This window comes from Meleagris gallopavo, chromosome 8 (assembly GCF_000146605.3).
Source record: "Meleagris gallopavo isolate NT-WF06-2002-E0010 breed Aviagen turkey brand Nicholas breeding stock chromosome 8, Turkey_5.1, whole genome shotgun sequence".
Lineage (NCBI taxonomy): Eukaryota > Metazoa > Chordata > Aves > Galliformes > Phasianidae > Meleagris > Meleagris gallopavo.
The window spans coordinates 32,280,902-32,298,082 of NC_015018.2; the positions used below are offsets into that span (position 1 = coordinate 32,280,902).

General features: G+C 40.9%; 1 protein-coding gene across 1 annotated transcript; it reads right to left on the reverse strand.

Moving 5' to 3' along the window:
* Positions 1-1,186: 1,186 nt before the first annotated feature.
* Positions 1,187-16,735, reverse strand: RGS10 (regulator of G protein signaling 10). The gene is made up of 5 exons (XM_003208203.4): positions 16,469-16,735; positions 12,404-12,522; positions 10,900-10,986; positions 5,792-5,935; positions 1,187-2,707 (listed from the first exon to the last, which is right to left on the reverse strand). Exons 1-5 carry the CDS (start codon positions 16,533-16,535, stop codon positions 2,561-2,563), a joined length of 564 nt encoding a protein of 187 aa, XP_003208251.2. The 5' UTR covers positions 16,536-16,735; the 3' UTR covers positions 1,187-2,560.
* Positions 16,736-17,181: the final 446 nt, after the last annotated feature.

Genomic DNA, 17,181 nt, shown 5'->3' on the forward strand with positions numbered 1-17,181 from the left:
TTCTCCATTTGTCCTCTTAATGAGAAATAAAGTCCATCTACTCAGTACAAATTTGATTTCTGCATCTTGCAACTCTAGTTGCTTTTTCTTTAACCAAAAAAAAACCACAATGGAACACCACAAATCTTGGAAAGACAGACAATGGGCAACAAACTTTTCACTGCTGAGGCAAAAGAGAAATATAAAGATTAAGAATTTTGTGGATTTAGGTATATTATCTTTAAAACATCATAGATACTGAAATAAACATCACAGGCATTGAAGTGCTGCTAAAAAAAAACTCACTTATATTAGCATAGGTTTTGGCTGGTAGCAGAATAGAGCACCTTTGTGTCTCCTCCCACAGGGCATTTGCTGTTACCAAGCAAATACTACAGTACCTGAAAGGGAACATATTGCAAAGGAAAGAGTGGTTTATGAGCAGTTACAAACAAGTATGTTCTCTTAATGCCCTACCATTGTTCATACAACCTCTGGTTTAATTCATTATTATTATTATTTTAAAACTTGGTAGTCAAAGACTTTTCTCTGCTAATTGTGCATTTTTAAAATCAATATGATTTAAAATGAATCTACTGCACATCCCCGTGATGAATGTGGTAAGAATGTATTCTGCACTTTCCCCATGAAGGTCCCCACCCTACATTTTCCTACATCACACAGACTTCTGCCATAATTACTGGGAAGAGACAACTCTTAGCTCCTAAATGTGTTCAAGCAGCCCACTCCCAAGGACTTAATTGCATCAGAAGTTCCATCTCTTGCAGTGGAAGGGGTTAAGAGTTCATTGTGATATAGTCAATTTTCAAAAGAGGTGATCCTGAGATTACAAATAGTTGGCAAATCCAGACCTGGACAGTTGCAGTTCCCAGGCTGCATTAAAACAAAAGGATCCATGCACATAATCACTTCATTTCTATTCAGCAAAACATTGAAATACAAGAGAAGTATGAGAACAGACAACACTGAAAGTGCCCGAAGCAAGAGTATGACTTCATTTTTAAATCCTTTGGGAGTATAAAAGGTAATTTTTATGCAATTTTCATCTTAAAACGTGCATTTGGGGGAGTTCTATCATTTCCTTTTTAAAATTTCATTTCCTAAGAATGAATAGGCTGCTTAGCTCTGAGAGAAAATCAGAAGTTCCATTTCTGCTCTTAAATACGAGACAAACCCACAGACACCATTTTTTTTTTTACACATAACCTTCAAAAAAATGGAACAGAATTAAGCGAAGTCATAATCAAGTCCACAAAAAGAATCTGTATCCTCAAAATCTACAGCCCAAACCTAGTTTTAAAAACACTGATAGTGACAGCAATGTATGACATATCTGATCTTCCCAAGGAAAAAAATAACACAAAACTATATGAAAACCTAACTGTGCAATCTGACTAGCCAACACATAAACAGAAGATCAAGATCAGCAGTGCAAAAAAATGAAAGAGTAAATAATGAATGTGAAACAGAGATAGTCTTATACATTTACACTGATAAATAAAGCTTGTAGCTATTTCTGCTTTTCCAATTTTAACTGCAATTTAGTAACATTGGCAAGTTGACTTTAGTAGAAAGATTTTAATAAAACCAAGTCAGACTTTGTTGGCTGGCCCTCTGAAGAATGACTCTTGTCACACTGCAGGACTGAGATGACCTAGGAAACACACCTGCTTTCTAGTACTGGCACCTGACACTGATGTGACACAACTGAACTGACATGCAGGACGTGCTGAATTGAGCGTATCCGAAGTGGGATTTCAACTGTCAAATTTCCCAATGGCTGTTAGGAGTTTCTCAGAGAATCCATCTATTTAAGAACTTTGGTTCCAAAGGTAGCATAGGTTCCATTCTGTGAAGAAGGTGATTGTCTACAGTAAAAACAGTGTAGAAATTTAAGAAAAACAGAAATGAAAATCATGACCAGGAAAATGTTTCAATTCATAAATAAAGGCAAAGCACTTTTAAAGAAAAAGTGACATTTTAAGAGAGGAGTGAGATTGGATTCTATTGATCATAACCCTGAAAGATGCTGTTCCTCAATTTTGGTTTCCTATGAATGATTCATCCACAAAATAACTTAAAACATACTCCTCAACAGTTGCTCCCAACAATGTGGAAAGTAAAAGCCAGGCACAAATAAAAAAACAGAAGACAAACATTTAAAAACAACAACAACAAACTCATACATGACAAAAGATCCTATCTCCCATTTCTTTGCATGATGATGCTCCACACACACACACACACACACACACACACACACACACACACACACATACACATACAAAAGAGAAATTGAAAGCTCAACTTATGAACTATTAAATGCAATTCATACTGTGGAGGAATAGCTCAGCCTTTTAGCTAGGAAACAGTCTTTCAATAGGTGCTTGGTTACTTGCTGTCTTGCAAAAACAATTAGTCATTCAAGCAATTAAGAAAGTAAGTATCTCCTAAAAAGGTTTTGAAACTTTTCAAGCCCTAAATACAACTGCTATAAACCTAGACTGTTCCTGAGTGTAATTTAATTATTATATTGCCTCTCCTAATAAGATCCATTGAATCATGTGTTGTAAATTCTTGATGCTCTCTTAGCTGCAGTCTGAGCTTCTGATGAATTCTCCTCTTGCTCCTCAGACTTCTTATGGTTTAGGAATATGTCTGACTTTAAGAAGCGGCTGTAGCTGTCGTATTTCATGAGATTGAATATCTGGTGAGAGGAGACAAAAATACAATGACCTCATTAAAACTACATTTTAAATTAAAAGGACAGTATATGAATTTACTTTGTTGTTCTGTTAGTAAAGCTAGTACTGCAGTTACTAAAGTCATGACGCTGACTGCACGTAACAAACAAGACTGTGGGTTCCACAGTCACTGCTTTGCAATAATGTCTGGATTAGCTTAAGAATCAGATTACAGTTTTCATGACAGCCAACTGAAAACCTATCCAGAGGAATGAAGCAGAGCTGAAGAAAGACAGGTACCTTTTATGTACTGTTCTAACTGCATTAGTCCATTACATATGCAGAGCATTGAGAGAACTGAAAACCTGCCCACCTTTCTACAGCCAGCATACATCCAGCCTGGAAGCACAGCCTGAGAACAGCTTTTTTCTTTCAGGGCCCAAGTTCAGGCCCATACATCTGCTTTCTCTTCTATTTGTACCTATTTCAGACAAAAAAGCTAGAACTCATTTGGAGTTTTCTAGAGAAAAAAAAAGGCTTTGGAGACAAGGATGGAATCTGGTTAGTGTCAAAATTGGCGCTATATTTTGCTTGGTCTTAAAACAACAAGGAAGAAAAAAAGAAAACCTCAAAACTATAACCAAGGCAACAGTAAAGTCTACACTTTGCCTCCCTGAGCTATCATTCATGACTCATTACATTTTATTGTCCCAAAGTAACCAAATTTCCAGGAGGAATTTCTGGATTCTGGCCTGCATGTTTGGATAAATCATGCGTGGATAACTGGAGATTTACCTTTATAGGCCTCGTTTCTAGCTGAAAGTACAACTGGGTAATATAATTGTTTGGAAGGAAAAATAAATCTCAAACTATGTTTTTTATTTTTCCCCCCACATCCTTAAGGAACATGAACAGACACACAAAGACAAGCAAACAGAACTTTATTTTTCCTGTCAGTCCTGGAACATGCCCCATGCAAAATATCTTTTGTCCTTTTACTTTAATAACCATCACTTGTTTACCCATTTAAATATTTAAGTTTACATTTCAAACTGTGGAGTCTTGAAGACTAAAAAATAATCCCCAAACACCTTGATATTGACCTAAATTAATAAAGATAAACAAGGTCAGATTACAACTCCTAGGGCTGGCTAAATGCCAGAGATATTTAGCCTAGGGATGGCTAAATATTTATATTTATCAAATCAGCTTACAGGAAAAAAAAGTTGTGAGGAAGACACTGTCTGTTAAAATGTCCTAAGTCAGCAAGAGCACTGCAGAATCAAGATCTCTGAATACCCCTAGAACTGGTAAGCCAAATACACAGATAAGATTTTATAACCACATGTAAAAGCTGAATTCTCTGTTTCCTCCCTTGCTCTCATCACCTCTGTAAAGCAGGCACATTTACCCTGCAAGTATTTTGACATCTACGCGTTTCTATGACCCACTTCAACACCATTCAGAAGCAACAACTGCCTCCAAGCTGTACATACAAGGCTACCCTGCTGCAAACAGAAGCAACACCCATTTAAATCACTAGGTCTGCTGGAGAATTGAAGTGCTAGCTACCATCCATGTCAGAAACCAAACGAGTCCAGATGAAAAGTCAGAGCTTCTAGCATCTGGCTTTTTATACTTCATACACTGCCTGTAGTAGTTAACACAGTTCTTTAGAGATCACATTTTATGTGTATACATACATACATACATATATATATATATATATTTATACACACACATACTTCATAACTTTACAGGAATCAAAAACAAGAGAATAACATAACTCTTCCTGAACTATCATCTAACAGCAAAAAAACAGAAGCTTTATGCATCGGGAACCTGTAACAGCCCAAATGTTCTGCATTCTGGTTTTAACATTTCCCACACTAGTGGGGCTCTTCTGTCACTGGGCTAGCATATTTTCAGTTCTGAGCTGACTAACCCCTGGCTGTTGACACACACACTCACTTGTAAAGCTGGAAAACATTCTAACTTTGGTAGCCTGTCTGGCCACACTTATAATCATGTAATCCCTTACCCTGGTCTGCAGTGCTTAGACTTGCCAGTGTGCTCTCTCCCCCTTTTCTCAAGTCAGATGTTCTTCCATGAAAAATGTTGCTTTTTCACGTAGCAATTGAGCTGCAGATATTTCCACTGCTAATGACTAGGAATCTGCCTGAAAAACAGCAGCCTTTGATCCTCCCTCACTTCTATTTTGGTCCTCCTCCTCGATCAGTCAATCACTTTAGTGATGGAGCCAGCGCCCTGCTAACACGCAGTGCCCAATGTGAAATAGGTTGAAATCAGGGTACCATTTCTCCACACACACACAAAAAAAGTAACATAAAGAGCCAAATGGAACGTCAGGTAGTCCTGAGGATGGTACAGTAATTAAAAATAGTGCAAGTGCTGGAAAGCTGCAGATGAGAACGACTCACTTCATAACCTACGATTTAAAGTAAGCTAAGAACTAAGAAAATTTACCACCTGCAAAACAACACAATTTCTACCAGACCTCCCAAGTTCTGTAGGAAAATACAAAGCAGATGCCAACTCCTCTTCTAAGCTTTGTGTGTTACAGAAGAGGCAGCTTTTCAGAAAATTTCATTATACTCACATCAATATAAATACCAAAACAAAGCAAAGAGAAAAATCTTGAACTCTCAAGGAAACCAGTGGCAACTACAGAAACAAACATCAGCAGTGACTCAGCACAAGAGAATACACAGGAAAATACAGGCACAGAGTTAGTCACTGGGTGATTCTCAAGCTACCGGCAGAAGAACCCAGGAACAAACTTCATCCTTTTTTCCAGGAAAGTCCTGAACTGCAATTCACATGGCTGCACTGAGTTTCCTTCTTGCTAACTGACCCTACCAAGACCTGAGGTACCAGACACATGTTAGCAACTCTACAGAGGAAGGGAATCAACTCCACGCCTACTGATTTTTGTTTCAACCTAACTGCTAATTCAATCCACGTCATTGGTAGCAACAGTAGGCAGAATCATATCTTTATGCTTTATCATATCAAATTGTGCTTAAACCAGAGTCCATTAAAAGCAGACAATAGCTAAGGCATATGCAAGTAGAAGAAATCTTTACCTGATCCTGCAGCTTCTGAAACATTAGAGGGTGAGGTGTCTCCAAAATCGTCTCATTCAAACGTGACTGCCCTTCAACATTGACTTGTGATGAAGCTTTACTTGACAGGAAAGTCATGTATATTTCTTTAGCTTTCTCTCTCATCTGCAAAAGGACACATTTATTTAAAGAATTATTAACTGTGGGAACATTCACTATGTTTGTTAAACTTTTATTGCGTACTCCTCTAACTTACTTTTGAGGTTCACATCTTAAAAACAAAACAGCCTGAGTTTAGAAGGAAACAAAATAAAAGTACATACCTATTTGTACTGGAGGAAAAACCATCTCTGCATGCCAACTCCTGCCCTGACATTAGTGGAAGGTAGAGGTATTCAGCACTTAAGTTAAGCAGCAGCTGTGATGTTGAAATCTGGCTAAAATCATGTGAAGCAGTGTAAAATTGCACATAATTACCAACGAGGCCCTGTCTTCATTACTTAAAAAACTATTTTTATTAAAACTATTAATTGGGATGTGCAAAAACCTGGAGGGAAAAACAATACGGTGGAAACTTACTCTCACTGCTAGGCAAAACTAAGCAAATTAGTACATAATGCATGCTGCTTCTAGATAACCTTGTAATACAGCTTACATGCATTGTCATAACTGTGTTTTTACCTCAGGGCAGTTCACATGCAACACAGTGTACAAGATCAAAAGAAACACAACTATTTTTTGGCCAACAGTAAAAAAAAGACTCCTAAAAGGCCCTGAAAGCTGATAAATACGGGTAGGTGATACTTGCATAAAGCAGTCTACCCTGATTTCAGCGGTCTTCTCTTGCTAAATCAGTAACAGTGATAACATTTTGGCCATAACTACCATTATCCCTAAGGTTCAAAGCAATGTACAAGTTGCCAAAATCCTTTAAAATTAAATGCAAGCCCATCAGATAAGAGAAATCCAGGAAGAATACTGCCAAATAAGCCTTGCTGCAGCATTCTGAGTTCTGCATGCTGAAAGCAAAGCCTGCTGAACAGCAGGTGCAGTAAGATAATTAGCAGTAGGTACCTGTCAGTCATCCCCGTTACATTTAACATGCAACTGTCTCTAGACCAGCAGGAACTAAAGGACTATCTTTGGCAGGAAGTGAGCTTGAAGAAGGAAGCACTTAAACCCTTGCCCATGAACAAGTCATGGAATTTCTTTTATGTTTTACAGCTGAGAATCAACATTTGGTGATAATTAGAAGAAAAGCAACATGTGTTTGACAATTCGTAATGCTTAAGAGTTAACTCTCTCTCTCTGGTGAAAAGGGACACATTTTCCAGGACTCCTTCTTAAAACAGATTATTCATCTGGTGAATACATTATTTTATCTCGGGTGCGTTAGGTCACAATTAATTGCTTTATAAAAGTCCTTGATCTTTTCAGTTTCACAGATCAGGGGACACTGGGTAAACCAGGTCTGTTCCAAATGAGCAATTTGGCCTCTTTAACTTCAGCTAGGTGGGCACCATGGAGAAAGAGCAAAGGAAGGCTTGAAGAGAAACGTGAGAGAAAAGAGAAGTACTGTGAGGAAGTTAGAGAACATGGGGGGAACAAGGAGACTGCGTGGGAGGTTGGTGAAATGGGGTGGATTTCTGGATTTTGTGAGGAAGAATGACAAAGGAAGGAAGTGAAAGCACTGTGGTGGAGGGGGGTGATGTCACTGGAGAGGCACAGAAGAGCTGACATTACAGTACTGCAGAAATATGGTAATGCATAACTGACCTCTACAGCTTCTGCTTCACATGGAACAACTATTAAGCTGTGTTGCAGCAGTAAAGCATCAGTTTAACAAAGACTAGAAAAACAAATGAATTTACAGTTAAAGCTGCCAGTAGGTTTCTACATTCCCCAAATGACACTCAAGGAAAGCCAGGTTCAAGCAGAGGAGAAAGCAGTGTTACCAGTTCGATGGGTGGAATTCTTTGTTTTGCATTAGCCTGAAATTAATGCCTCCACACAGGGGACTCTACTCTGAATTCTAAACACTTAGGTTGGGACCTTCCTCACAGGTGACTATTAAGGACTTCTGACAGCTCACGCTTAAAACTGTGTGCTTGCCCCAGCATCCATGCCAGGACCCCATTTGGAAAACAAAGTACTGTCTACAAAAACCCCCTTCAATATTCAAATGGATGAAATGGTATTTCCCACTTCCTTTCATAAGGTCAAATTCAGCTCTCAAGCACATACGGTTCCCAAATGAGGTGGATGGAAGTCCCAGAACTCATCAGAACAGACTCCAGCCATTAGCAGCTGTGCAGTGTGACCTAGTCCTGCATAACTGCTGCCACATTCCACACAAGTAGTAGCAGAAGGAACTGCTGAATATGTATAGAATTGTAGAAACATTTAGGTTGGAAAAGACCTTCAACATTATAAAATCCAACATCTGTATTTGTTCTGATGGCCTCCACAAAACTTCTTGATGTATTTAGGTGAATTTCTGCAATATTTGAAAAGATTCTCTGTTGTATGAAATGTAATTTTTAAAGCCCAGTTGCAAGAGAAGAAAAGTAGTGCAGTGGACATGTTTTTTATTTTGTTAACAATCACAAATGCAACAAGCATGTGACTAACCCAAATAAAATATTTAAACGTCATTCACTTATTGCCATCACTCCTGTTTCAATAATTAAACGTGTCCTAAAATGAGGATCATATTGGTGGCAGCAGAGCTTGTTATTTACAAGTAAACTTGGCACAATTCTTCTCCAAGTCTTCACTAAAATTTACATTTCCATTTTAACTGAAGAAAACGAAGAAAATTTTTTTCCTCTGAACTACTCTCAGCTCAGGAAATGTATTTGTATTTGTATTTCCTGAGCTGAGAGTAACAGTTTGTGCTTCCACAGTGCAACAGGATGAATTCAGTTCATCCAAAGACTTGCCTAGACAAGTACTCTCTTTGCTGCCTGACTGCAGATATTGAAAATCTCCCCTGAATTCTGAAATACGCATTCATTTTGTAATAGCTCGCCAAAACAGGAAAACAAACATGGAATGGTATGGTCTGACCTCCACTCCCACTTTCTTCTGTGTTCCTATCACTAGTCTAGAGCCAACACAACAGTCAAGAGCCAAGCTGCTCCTTGCCAGCACTCCTTCTGGTTCCCTGTCAAGCAATCCTGGCTGCACAATGGCTCACATTCAAGAGGAATGGAACAGAAAAGATCTGCATAACATCTTACAAAATCTGTCTCTGTAGCTTTGCTATAAGTCAGCTTTCTAGGCAGAGCCCGCATGGCTCTGTGGTTAGAGTAGCAAGTTCAATAAATTTAATCAGGCTTGAGGAAAGGCCTGGCCTATTTTCTTTGAGTGGCAGCAATGCAGTGCTGCATTTTGCAGCCAACAGATAGCATGACTGGAGGGAGCCTGCACCTACCTGCAGGGACCAGGATGGACAGGAGGGAGGGCCAGCACACTCACACTCACTGAGCCCAGCACCTCACTGGGACACCAGCCTGTGCAAAACCAAACTGCACAGAAGGGACAGCGAGAGCATGAGGCACAACAGATAATTAATGCACTGATCTTTGTGCAAGTTTCAGCTGACAAAGAAAAAAACATGTTCTTGTCAAGTAATGAAGAGTTTATTTTATGCTTCAAAAATAGAATTGATTTAATCCAGGTTAAACTGAAATCTGCTTCATCTGAACAAAATCTGAGCTTATGTGAACTAGCTTCTGCGGTAAGCCACTTCTAATGAGAAGCAGGTTATAAAATAAGTGAGTTGTTTTTAGAGTACTTAGCTCTCATAAGATAGATACAAAGCAATTTCTGCAAGAGTCACTTTCAGAAGATGTATTCAAGCTTACTGCTCTCATAAACAGTGGAAGGATTCGTACTTACAGTGCTTTTTCTAGCCATGTAAATTATCTAATCAAAGCCACCCGTAAACAATAGCTACAAAAACTTATTGCAAGTCTGTGTCATTCCAAAGCACATTTATTATGCCTGTTTGTAATAGTCTTGCCAGTACCAGACTCCAATCATTATTTGCTATACGCTGCAATGATTAGTACTGAATAATTAAGCTGAATGGAAAAGAATCAAGTCTCTGCCCATTCATCTGACAATGCATTCAAGTACTTGCTAAGTTACTATCTGTATATGGCAGTTTACCATTTAAACTGGCATCTATGATCCTGTAATAGCTGAAAAGATGGAAACAATTTAGCAAGGAAAAATACTATTACTATCCACTTGCAAAATGTGGAACCTTACAAGGGGATCTTTCATTTTCATTTTAAAATCCACTCTGACAGCTTCATACCTGTTGGCAAGAACATTGTATGATGTACAAAAAATAAAAGCCAATAAAAATCTGCCCTGATAAAAAAATAAGATAATTAAAAAAAATAAAAAATCACTAAAACCTTTTTAGAAACAAAACATGGGACGTATCTTAGGCCTGACCCTCCAGGCTTCAAAGCAGAACTGAAAGCAGAATCTGTGTTCGCGCTGGAACTAATGTACGTGGAGACCCACGCAGTGGAAAAAAGTTACTGCAGTGGATAGTTAAAACATTTCAAATGTAACATTTGTTACTAGAAAACTACAGCTTGCACTAAAATGTAAATGTTCTGTGTCATATCTCAATGTGAATAAATATTTAAACAAAATCTAAATGGTTCTTCAATTCCTTTTGCTTTGGTAATTTGAGAAAGCATTTCATTTTGGTATTATAAAACATTTTGTTTGTGCTCTTTCTTGTTTTTATATTTCTGTATTGAGTAGTGTTGTATATTTTCATGTAACAGCCACCAAGCTTTACAATGTCATAAATTAAGCATCTTTATATTTTCAAACATGATGCAGTGTTACTGAATTAAACCTCTTGCTATTCCACAGCAACAACAAAACGCTCAGTTTTCCTAACAGGGGAAACTTGACAACTTCAGCATTTTGTTTCGATTTGAAATAAAACCAACTTTGTTCCCAAACCATTCCAGCAGGATAATTTCAGTGCCATTCCTTCAAATACGTCTATCTGCACTCAGAAGAAGCACATTAAGCAACCTCCATCTCTGCTACAGAGCCCTTGTTGATGAGTAGAATTTATTTAGGAAGCGTACCTGTTTTTTTCCCTGTGTTTTCTTAAATTCTTCACATGCTAACCAGAACAAAACATTTTCTTCGCTGAATTCTTTCTTTAAGAACTCCTAGGAAAAAGAAAAGTCAACAGATGTTAGAACCCAATTTCTCCACTGTTTTTGTCTCTTCCTGTTACAGCTATTCAAACAAGATGCTGCCTGTGGCTGGTTTTATCATGGCACCAGTTTCCGTAACACAGGGTAACAAAACCACTGCATAGTGCATCAAACACTACCAAACAAACAATATATTCAGCTCTTTAAAAGCACATTCCAGGAGAACGATGAGATTCGTTTAAGAATCTCAGAGCTTATCAGTAACTCCGTCTTCCTTAAGTAACGTGAATAATTTTATAGTTATTACTTAAAAGGAAATCTGAAAATGTATAAATTCATTAGCAGATGAGTACAATGATCTATTATAACGAGAGCAACAGCTCGAGATTCTTGTTTTGTCTGTTTCTGATTTACTAATGAGTAAAATCTCTACAAACAACAGTTTCCAAATACGAAAACCAGAGGTAATAAATTAACTTAAGTAACTAAAGCAGAAGACGTATTTGCAGTCTCTAAACAGTGTTTAAACAAAGCACATCCCCCAAAAGCGCAGCATATTTTAAAATTGAGAGGGAAAAAGTACATTAAATTTATGTATAAAAAGCAGCCAATGAAATATTTATAGCTCCGAGACTTTCAGTTTTCCCCTTCAGAGTTAGAAAATAGAGATTAAGTAATGCGAAAAACTAAATGGTACTGAGAAATTTTTATAAGAATTCTAAATCGCAGTAATTGCAGTGCTTTGTAATTCTGGTTTACATTGCTTTTCAAACAAGTCTAAGATGAAATAATTTTATCCCAGGCTTTTCATCAGTGCTCGGTCCAGCAAAGCCGTACTTGACCACTAGTCCTTATTCACACAGCTAATCCCTCTGACTTTGGCAAAAAGGCCAAATTAAACCTCAGGCCTGCATTCCAAGCTGCACGAGCCCCAGTCTGTAGCCAAATTAAAGAGATTTTTTTTAATCCAGTACAGCTGCTGCAGCACAGAATAAGAGCTGCACAGAGCAATCAGGCTCAGGGACAGTTTGTAACTGCTTAAGTAAGGGCAATACATGGGAATAGTGTGGGATCGGTCCTCAGTAATTAATAAAGCTTGGCAAGAGAGATCAATTGCTTAAGGATTATAGTTTATCTAACAGTAACTTGTTAATCTGTGCAATAGCTGACTGATCCAATTAAAAAGATGCAGCCAAACATCTTCTGCATTACATCTTATGCATTACAAGAGCAAACAATTCACCACATCAGCAGCTCAGCAAATGCTGCAGCTGTAACTGTGCCGCCTCTGCCCAGGGCATGTAATTACAATGCAAGCTGCAAGCTGTGTACCTATAGCACTGGCACAACTGCACCGTTTACACTGAGGCTCATTCATCTTTAAATCCTAATGTTAGTTTATATAAATATTCATAGGTAATATAGCAACCCTAAATCGTTTAACTCCTTCTGGATCTTCAAGGAGGTTCTCCAGCGATGTAGCCCATTCTGAGGTTCCTTTCAAGCTCTGGCGGCTGCTGCTTGGGTGACCCTCGCTGTCATTTATCTCTGGAAAAATTGAGAAAAGCACCATCTTTGTTAGAGGTGATTAATACCACAGGCATTTCTTCCCCGTTCCCCTGTGCGCCTTCGGATTACAGCTGCTCTCTTTAAAGAAAACACCATAAAACTGAAAATAAACACACGCACATATTTGAATTCTTCTTTGCATCTGAAGAGGGAAAAATGTCTTGCAGCTGGATAATTCATGAGCACATCAGTAGGCACTGTCACTGCTTTATAGGAGCTCAAGCACCTTTTGCATGCGGAACACCATGACCACAGTCTGGCCGGCAAAAGAATCGTGTGCCTTTGTTCTGCAGTCAGTGACATCGGCCATATAATCAAATCCTGGTCAGTCACACACATTAAATTTATTTTTAAGAAAAGAATCACTCCAAGGGAATGGGAAGAAACAAAATGAGAAGGAAACGCAATACTTTGTTGAGCAGAACAAGTCTAACACGTTAACTTATTCTAATGGGAGGAAAGACAGCTGACAGAAGAGCTTCATTCCAGCTGAGTCAACCTGCACGTTGGGCACGCAGTGGCTGGGTGAGTGCTCTGTTTGCTTCTCTCTTTTCAAGTCCCCTGAAATTCTGTTTTTTTAAGGTGAGCTGGGCTGAACCCACAACTTCTCTGTCAGCCAGGCAGCACCCAGCCAGGGCAGACAGCACGCATTTCTGCATATTTCTATCCCAGGGATAAAAGTACATCACATTCAAGGCTGGCGATGCCAAAAAATTGTTTGCTGGCTACGCATCAGAAGACCTATTACTTGGGAAGACTCCAGGAATTTTACTGCTGATCTGAAAAACTCTAAAATACACGCAAAGAGCTTGGCCTTCTTTCCTCTTACACTCGCAATGTCTGTTGAAGGCAGCAGAAGTACAGGCCACGAGGAATCAGGCATTATTTGGGGTCCCTACACACCGAACAGATGTATAAAGCTCCTATGGTAATCAGTACAGCTGCCATTTGTTTTCATTACCCCTTTATTTCTTTCTACCAGCTTACTGGAAATAAAGATCTTAGTAACTTCTGCTTATGTTTTCTTAAAAACCCTTCCTCCCCCCTGAAATGAAACCTCATCAAGTATCTCCAAGAGCAATCTATGCAGACCTATACTATCAGATGTCCTTTTCAGCTGGTAGCCATGCTTAAAACCCTACAAAATACTAGCAGTGCAGCAAAGCTATACTGAGACCTGGAGAATCTCTTCCCAACTGCAAGAAGGACCACTGTTTTCAATGAATTAAAATCTCCCATTTCCACTCAATCGGATTCCATATGAGAGAAATTACAAAGCTGCAAAAGAGGCAATCTTTCTGAAGCCACAGAGCCTATGTCCCTGCCCCTAACACTGACATCTACACTCAAACTCCAAGTCAATACAGATGATGCAAAAGAAGGGAATGCATATAAAACAACTGAGCACATGGGCACTGCAAGATAAACATTTCAGGTGCAGATCCTGTCTCCTCTTTGTCAGTCACAGTCTCCCTCTATGATACGGTTACAACACCGAGCAGGAATTTCCTACATGACTGCAAGTCTCCATGCCCGCATAAAAAGGTTCAGGATACAAGCCAAAGAGGCTTATCCTGCAGGTAAGAACTGAGCCAGATCCACCTCTGAAGCAGCAAGTACCTACAGCCCCGCATAGGAAAAGCAACTGCCCACCCACCCTGAGCCCACTGGCTAAAGCTTGGAAGTCAGACCCTGAGGGTTATCTCTAAACCACCACAGCAGGCTTAGAACACGGCGCAGTGGCACAGTGAATCACCTGCTCCTCTGTTTCACCCTCCCTCAAGCAAAAGAATGCGGTTCTCGATTATCACTTGCAGAATCCATTTTAGGAATGTGACTCAAAGTATCTGTGCATCAGTTGTAAAACCTGTGGCGTCCCGGTGAGAGCAGTGAGGCAGATTGAGCAGAGCACAGCTGGCTCTTGTTACAGTCACTCTCACCTGCAACCAGAATGGCAGCACCGTGCACAGGTGCTCACGGCCTGAAGAACCAGACCATTCCTTTATTAAATACGTAATTTAGCATGGAATGTGCAGGAGTGAGGTTTTATTTCTAGTGTTCCCTTTCCAGCCAATATTTAGGCAGCTTTTAATGATGACTAACCCATTGGAAAAACATTTACTCCAATGAGCCAATGCAATGCAGGGAAGCATGCCATGAGAACCTAAAAACATTTTCTGGTCAGAAGGCTGGAGCAAGTGCTTTCATGCACCCAGTACACCGCTGGCCTGCTTTCCTCTGGCTGCTCTCCCTCTTTTCTGATCTGACCAAGGCAGCTCTCTATTTCCCTCAACCACCTCTCACTTCCAGCTTATACAGCACAACCCAACCCCACCCATTTAGGTTCCCCCATCATCTTTACCCAAAACCTGTGATCTTTTCCTCTTCTCCTACCGCCTCCTCCAGCTTTAGCAGAGAAAACTTAGGCTCTGAAAGGAAGGACCTCCTCATAATACCTCTTCCACTGAGCTCTCTTTTACAGGATACTGTTTCTCAGTCTGCCTCCTCACCTAACAAACTCCATACAACCCCAGAGCCCTGCTGTGCTGCTCATGGGCTGCAATCCCTTTGCTCGTTCCCTATCTCAGGCATCAATGCAGGCAGCTCCTCAGCACAGCACTGTGTGCAGCCCCAGGAACATGGGGCCATCTGCCCATCCCATCCCCACACACCACCACGAGGCAGCCACCAGCCCATAGCACAAGCAGCCCAAATGCTCCCCCTTAGGCTGAGCACCACTGAAAACAGCAACATCCCTTTCCCTTCAGCATAACCTGAAGCAGGCTGCACATGGCACGTGACAGGAGGAAACACCTTGAGATCTTATAAACATATTAAAAGTGCTGGAGATTTTATTACACTCCATCAAATGAAGTTTAGAATACAGACGCATAGCCCGATTAGGATTGTTACTTCCTGCTCCACATGCGAGTTTCATTTAGCAAATTTAATGCATAATTTCTATAATTTTTTAAGACTTTAGAGGACAAAAGAAAGGTTTTCTCCACAGTAATTCCCACGTTCATAAGGTTTTACTAAATTACCTTAAAAATGATACCTCCTCTGAAGAACAGCTTTTATACAGATAACTTTCTTCTGTTAACACCATCTGGTGATAACGTGACATGATACACACATGGAATAATGAGCTCGATACCAATATTTAATAACCCAACAGCACATGTTAGCATGGCCACTTAGGTGAGGGAGGCTGGCACTGCCGTTACTGAGAACTGGAATGCACACGATAGACAAATACACTAACTGCATTCTTTGTTTCTTAATACCATAGGAAAACACTCACTGTCTGTTAAACAGATGAGAAACTAAGAAGCAGAGAGAGCCAGCCAACCACATGAAGAACACAGCTCAGCCTCTGCCGAAGCAAACTCTGCACTGAGCATACAGCCATTCTGCTGTGCACAACAGCCAGCTGCTGCACCAACGCAGCAAATGATAAAGTGCTTATCTTAACCGCACTGTTATTTTAGAGAAGAAGCCCGTGTGCTAAGCTAGCTAGCAGGCAGTTAGCCAGACAGCTATGTCAGGGAAGAATCTGACAGAAGCAGTTTTTCCCTATCACGCAACAATATTGCCACATTAAGCTGTGGATAAAGGCTCATTGTAAGGGGCAGATGTAACGCCAAGTGCAGCGCTAACAACACTGCAACTGGCAGTTGAAACAGAGCATCAAAAACGGCCAACAGCTGCATTCATCAAACGCAGACACGAAAATACGCAACTCACGACATGAACTCACAGCTCTGGCCCTGGCTTTCAACAACAAAACACGTGGAAACCCGAAGTGCTAGAGATACAGAGACACAGCTGAGCCGGGGCGCTGCCCTGCACAAGCACCGTGTGCCGTGACAGCTTCCACACACGCTGTGCTCCGAGCAGCAGCACCACAGCCTGCAGCACACACCTGCCTGCTGCAACGGGCTCTGCGGCAGGGCTGTGGGCACACCGCACGGCAAAAGCACCACGTTCATAACGTGTTAGCCATACAACATCAGGAGAAGGCTTCTCAGCGTCTCGTAGCCTTCCAGAAGAACTCCTGTACGCACCACACGTGCTTCTCTCCCTTTTCACCTGGACGCTTCACAAAGCTGAGACCTTCGTTATTAACTAAAATCTCTCAGCACCACGTCTTCTCCTGCGCTCACCGCAGTCCTACCAGCTGCAGCCGTGAGTCTGGAATTAATAATCCCATCTTATGAAACACAGGACAGCCCGGCCAGGCGCCCGCCGAGGGCGAGCTGCTCCACGAGCCGGCTGCGGGCGGGTCGGCACGGCACGGCGCGGCCCAACGTCCTCTTTCGGCAGCCGGATTCCACTTTTAACTATAAGGAAGGAAGCGAAGGGGACGTTCTGCTTTTGGAGCATCTCTGGGAGCGCTCGCCAGACGCGTCCCTCGGATCACCACCAAGCTGATGTTCGGCTTTTCTTGGAAAGACCGCGGCTGCTTCGCGCACGCCCGTCGTTCCCCGGCAGATCCCCGCTTCGCGCCTTCCAGCCCCGCCGTCCGGCGGGTCGCAGCCCGCCGTCCCCCCGCGGACTCGCAGCTCTCTACAAGCGGAGCATCTGAGCCCTCCCGCCCGCGCCGCCTCAGCCGAGGTCCCGCTCCGTGCTCGCGAC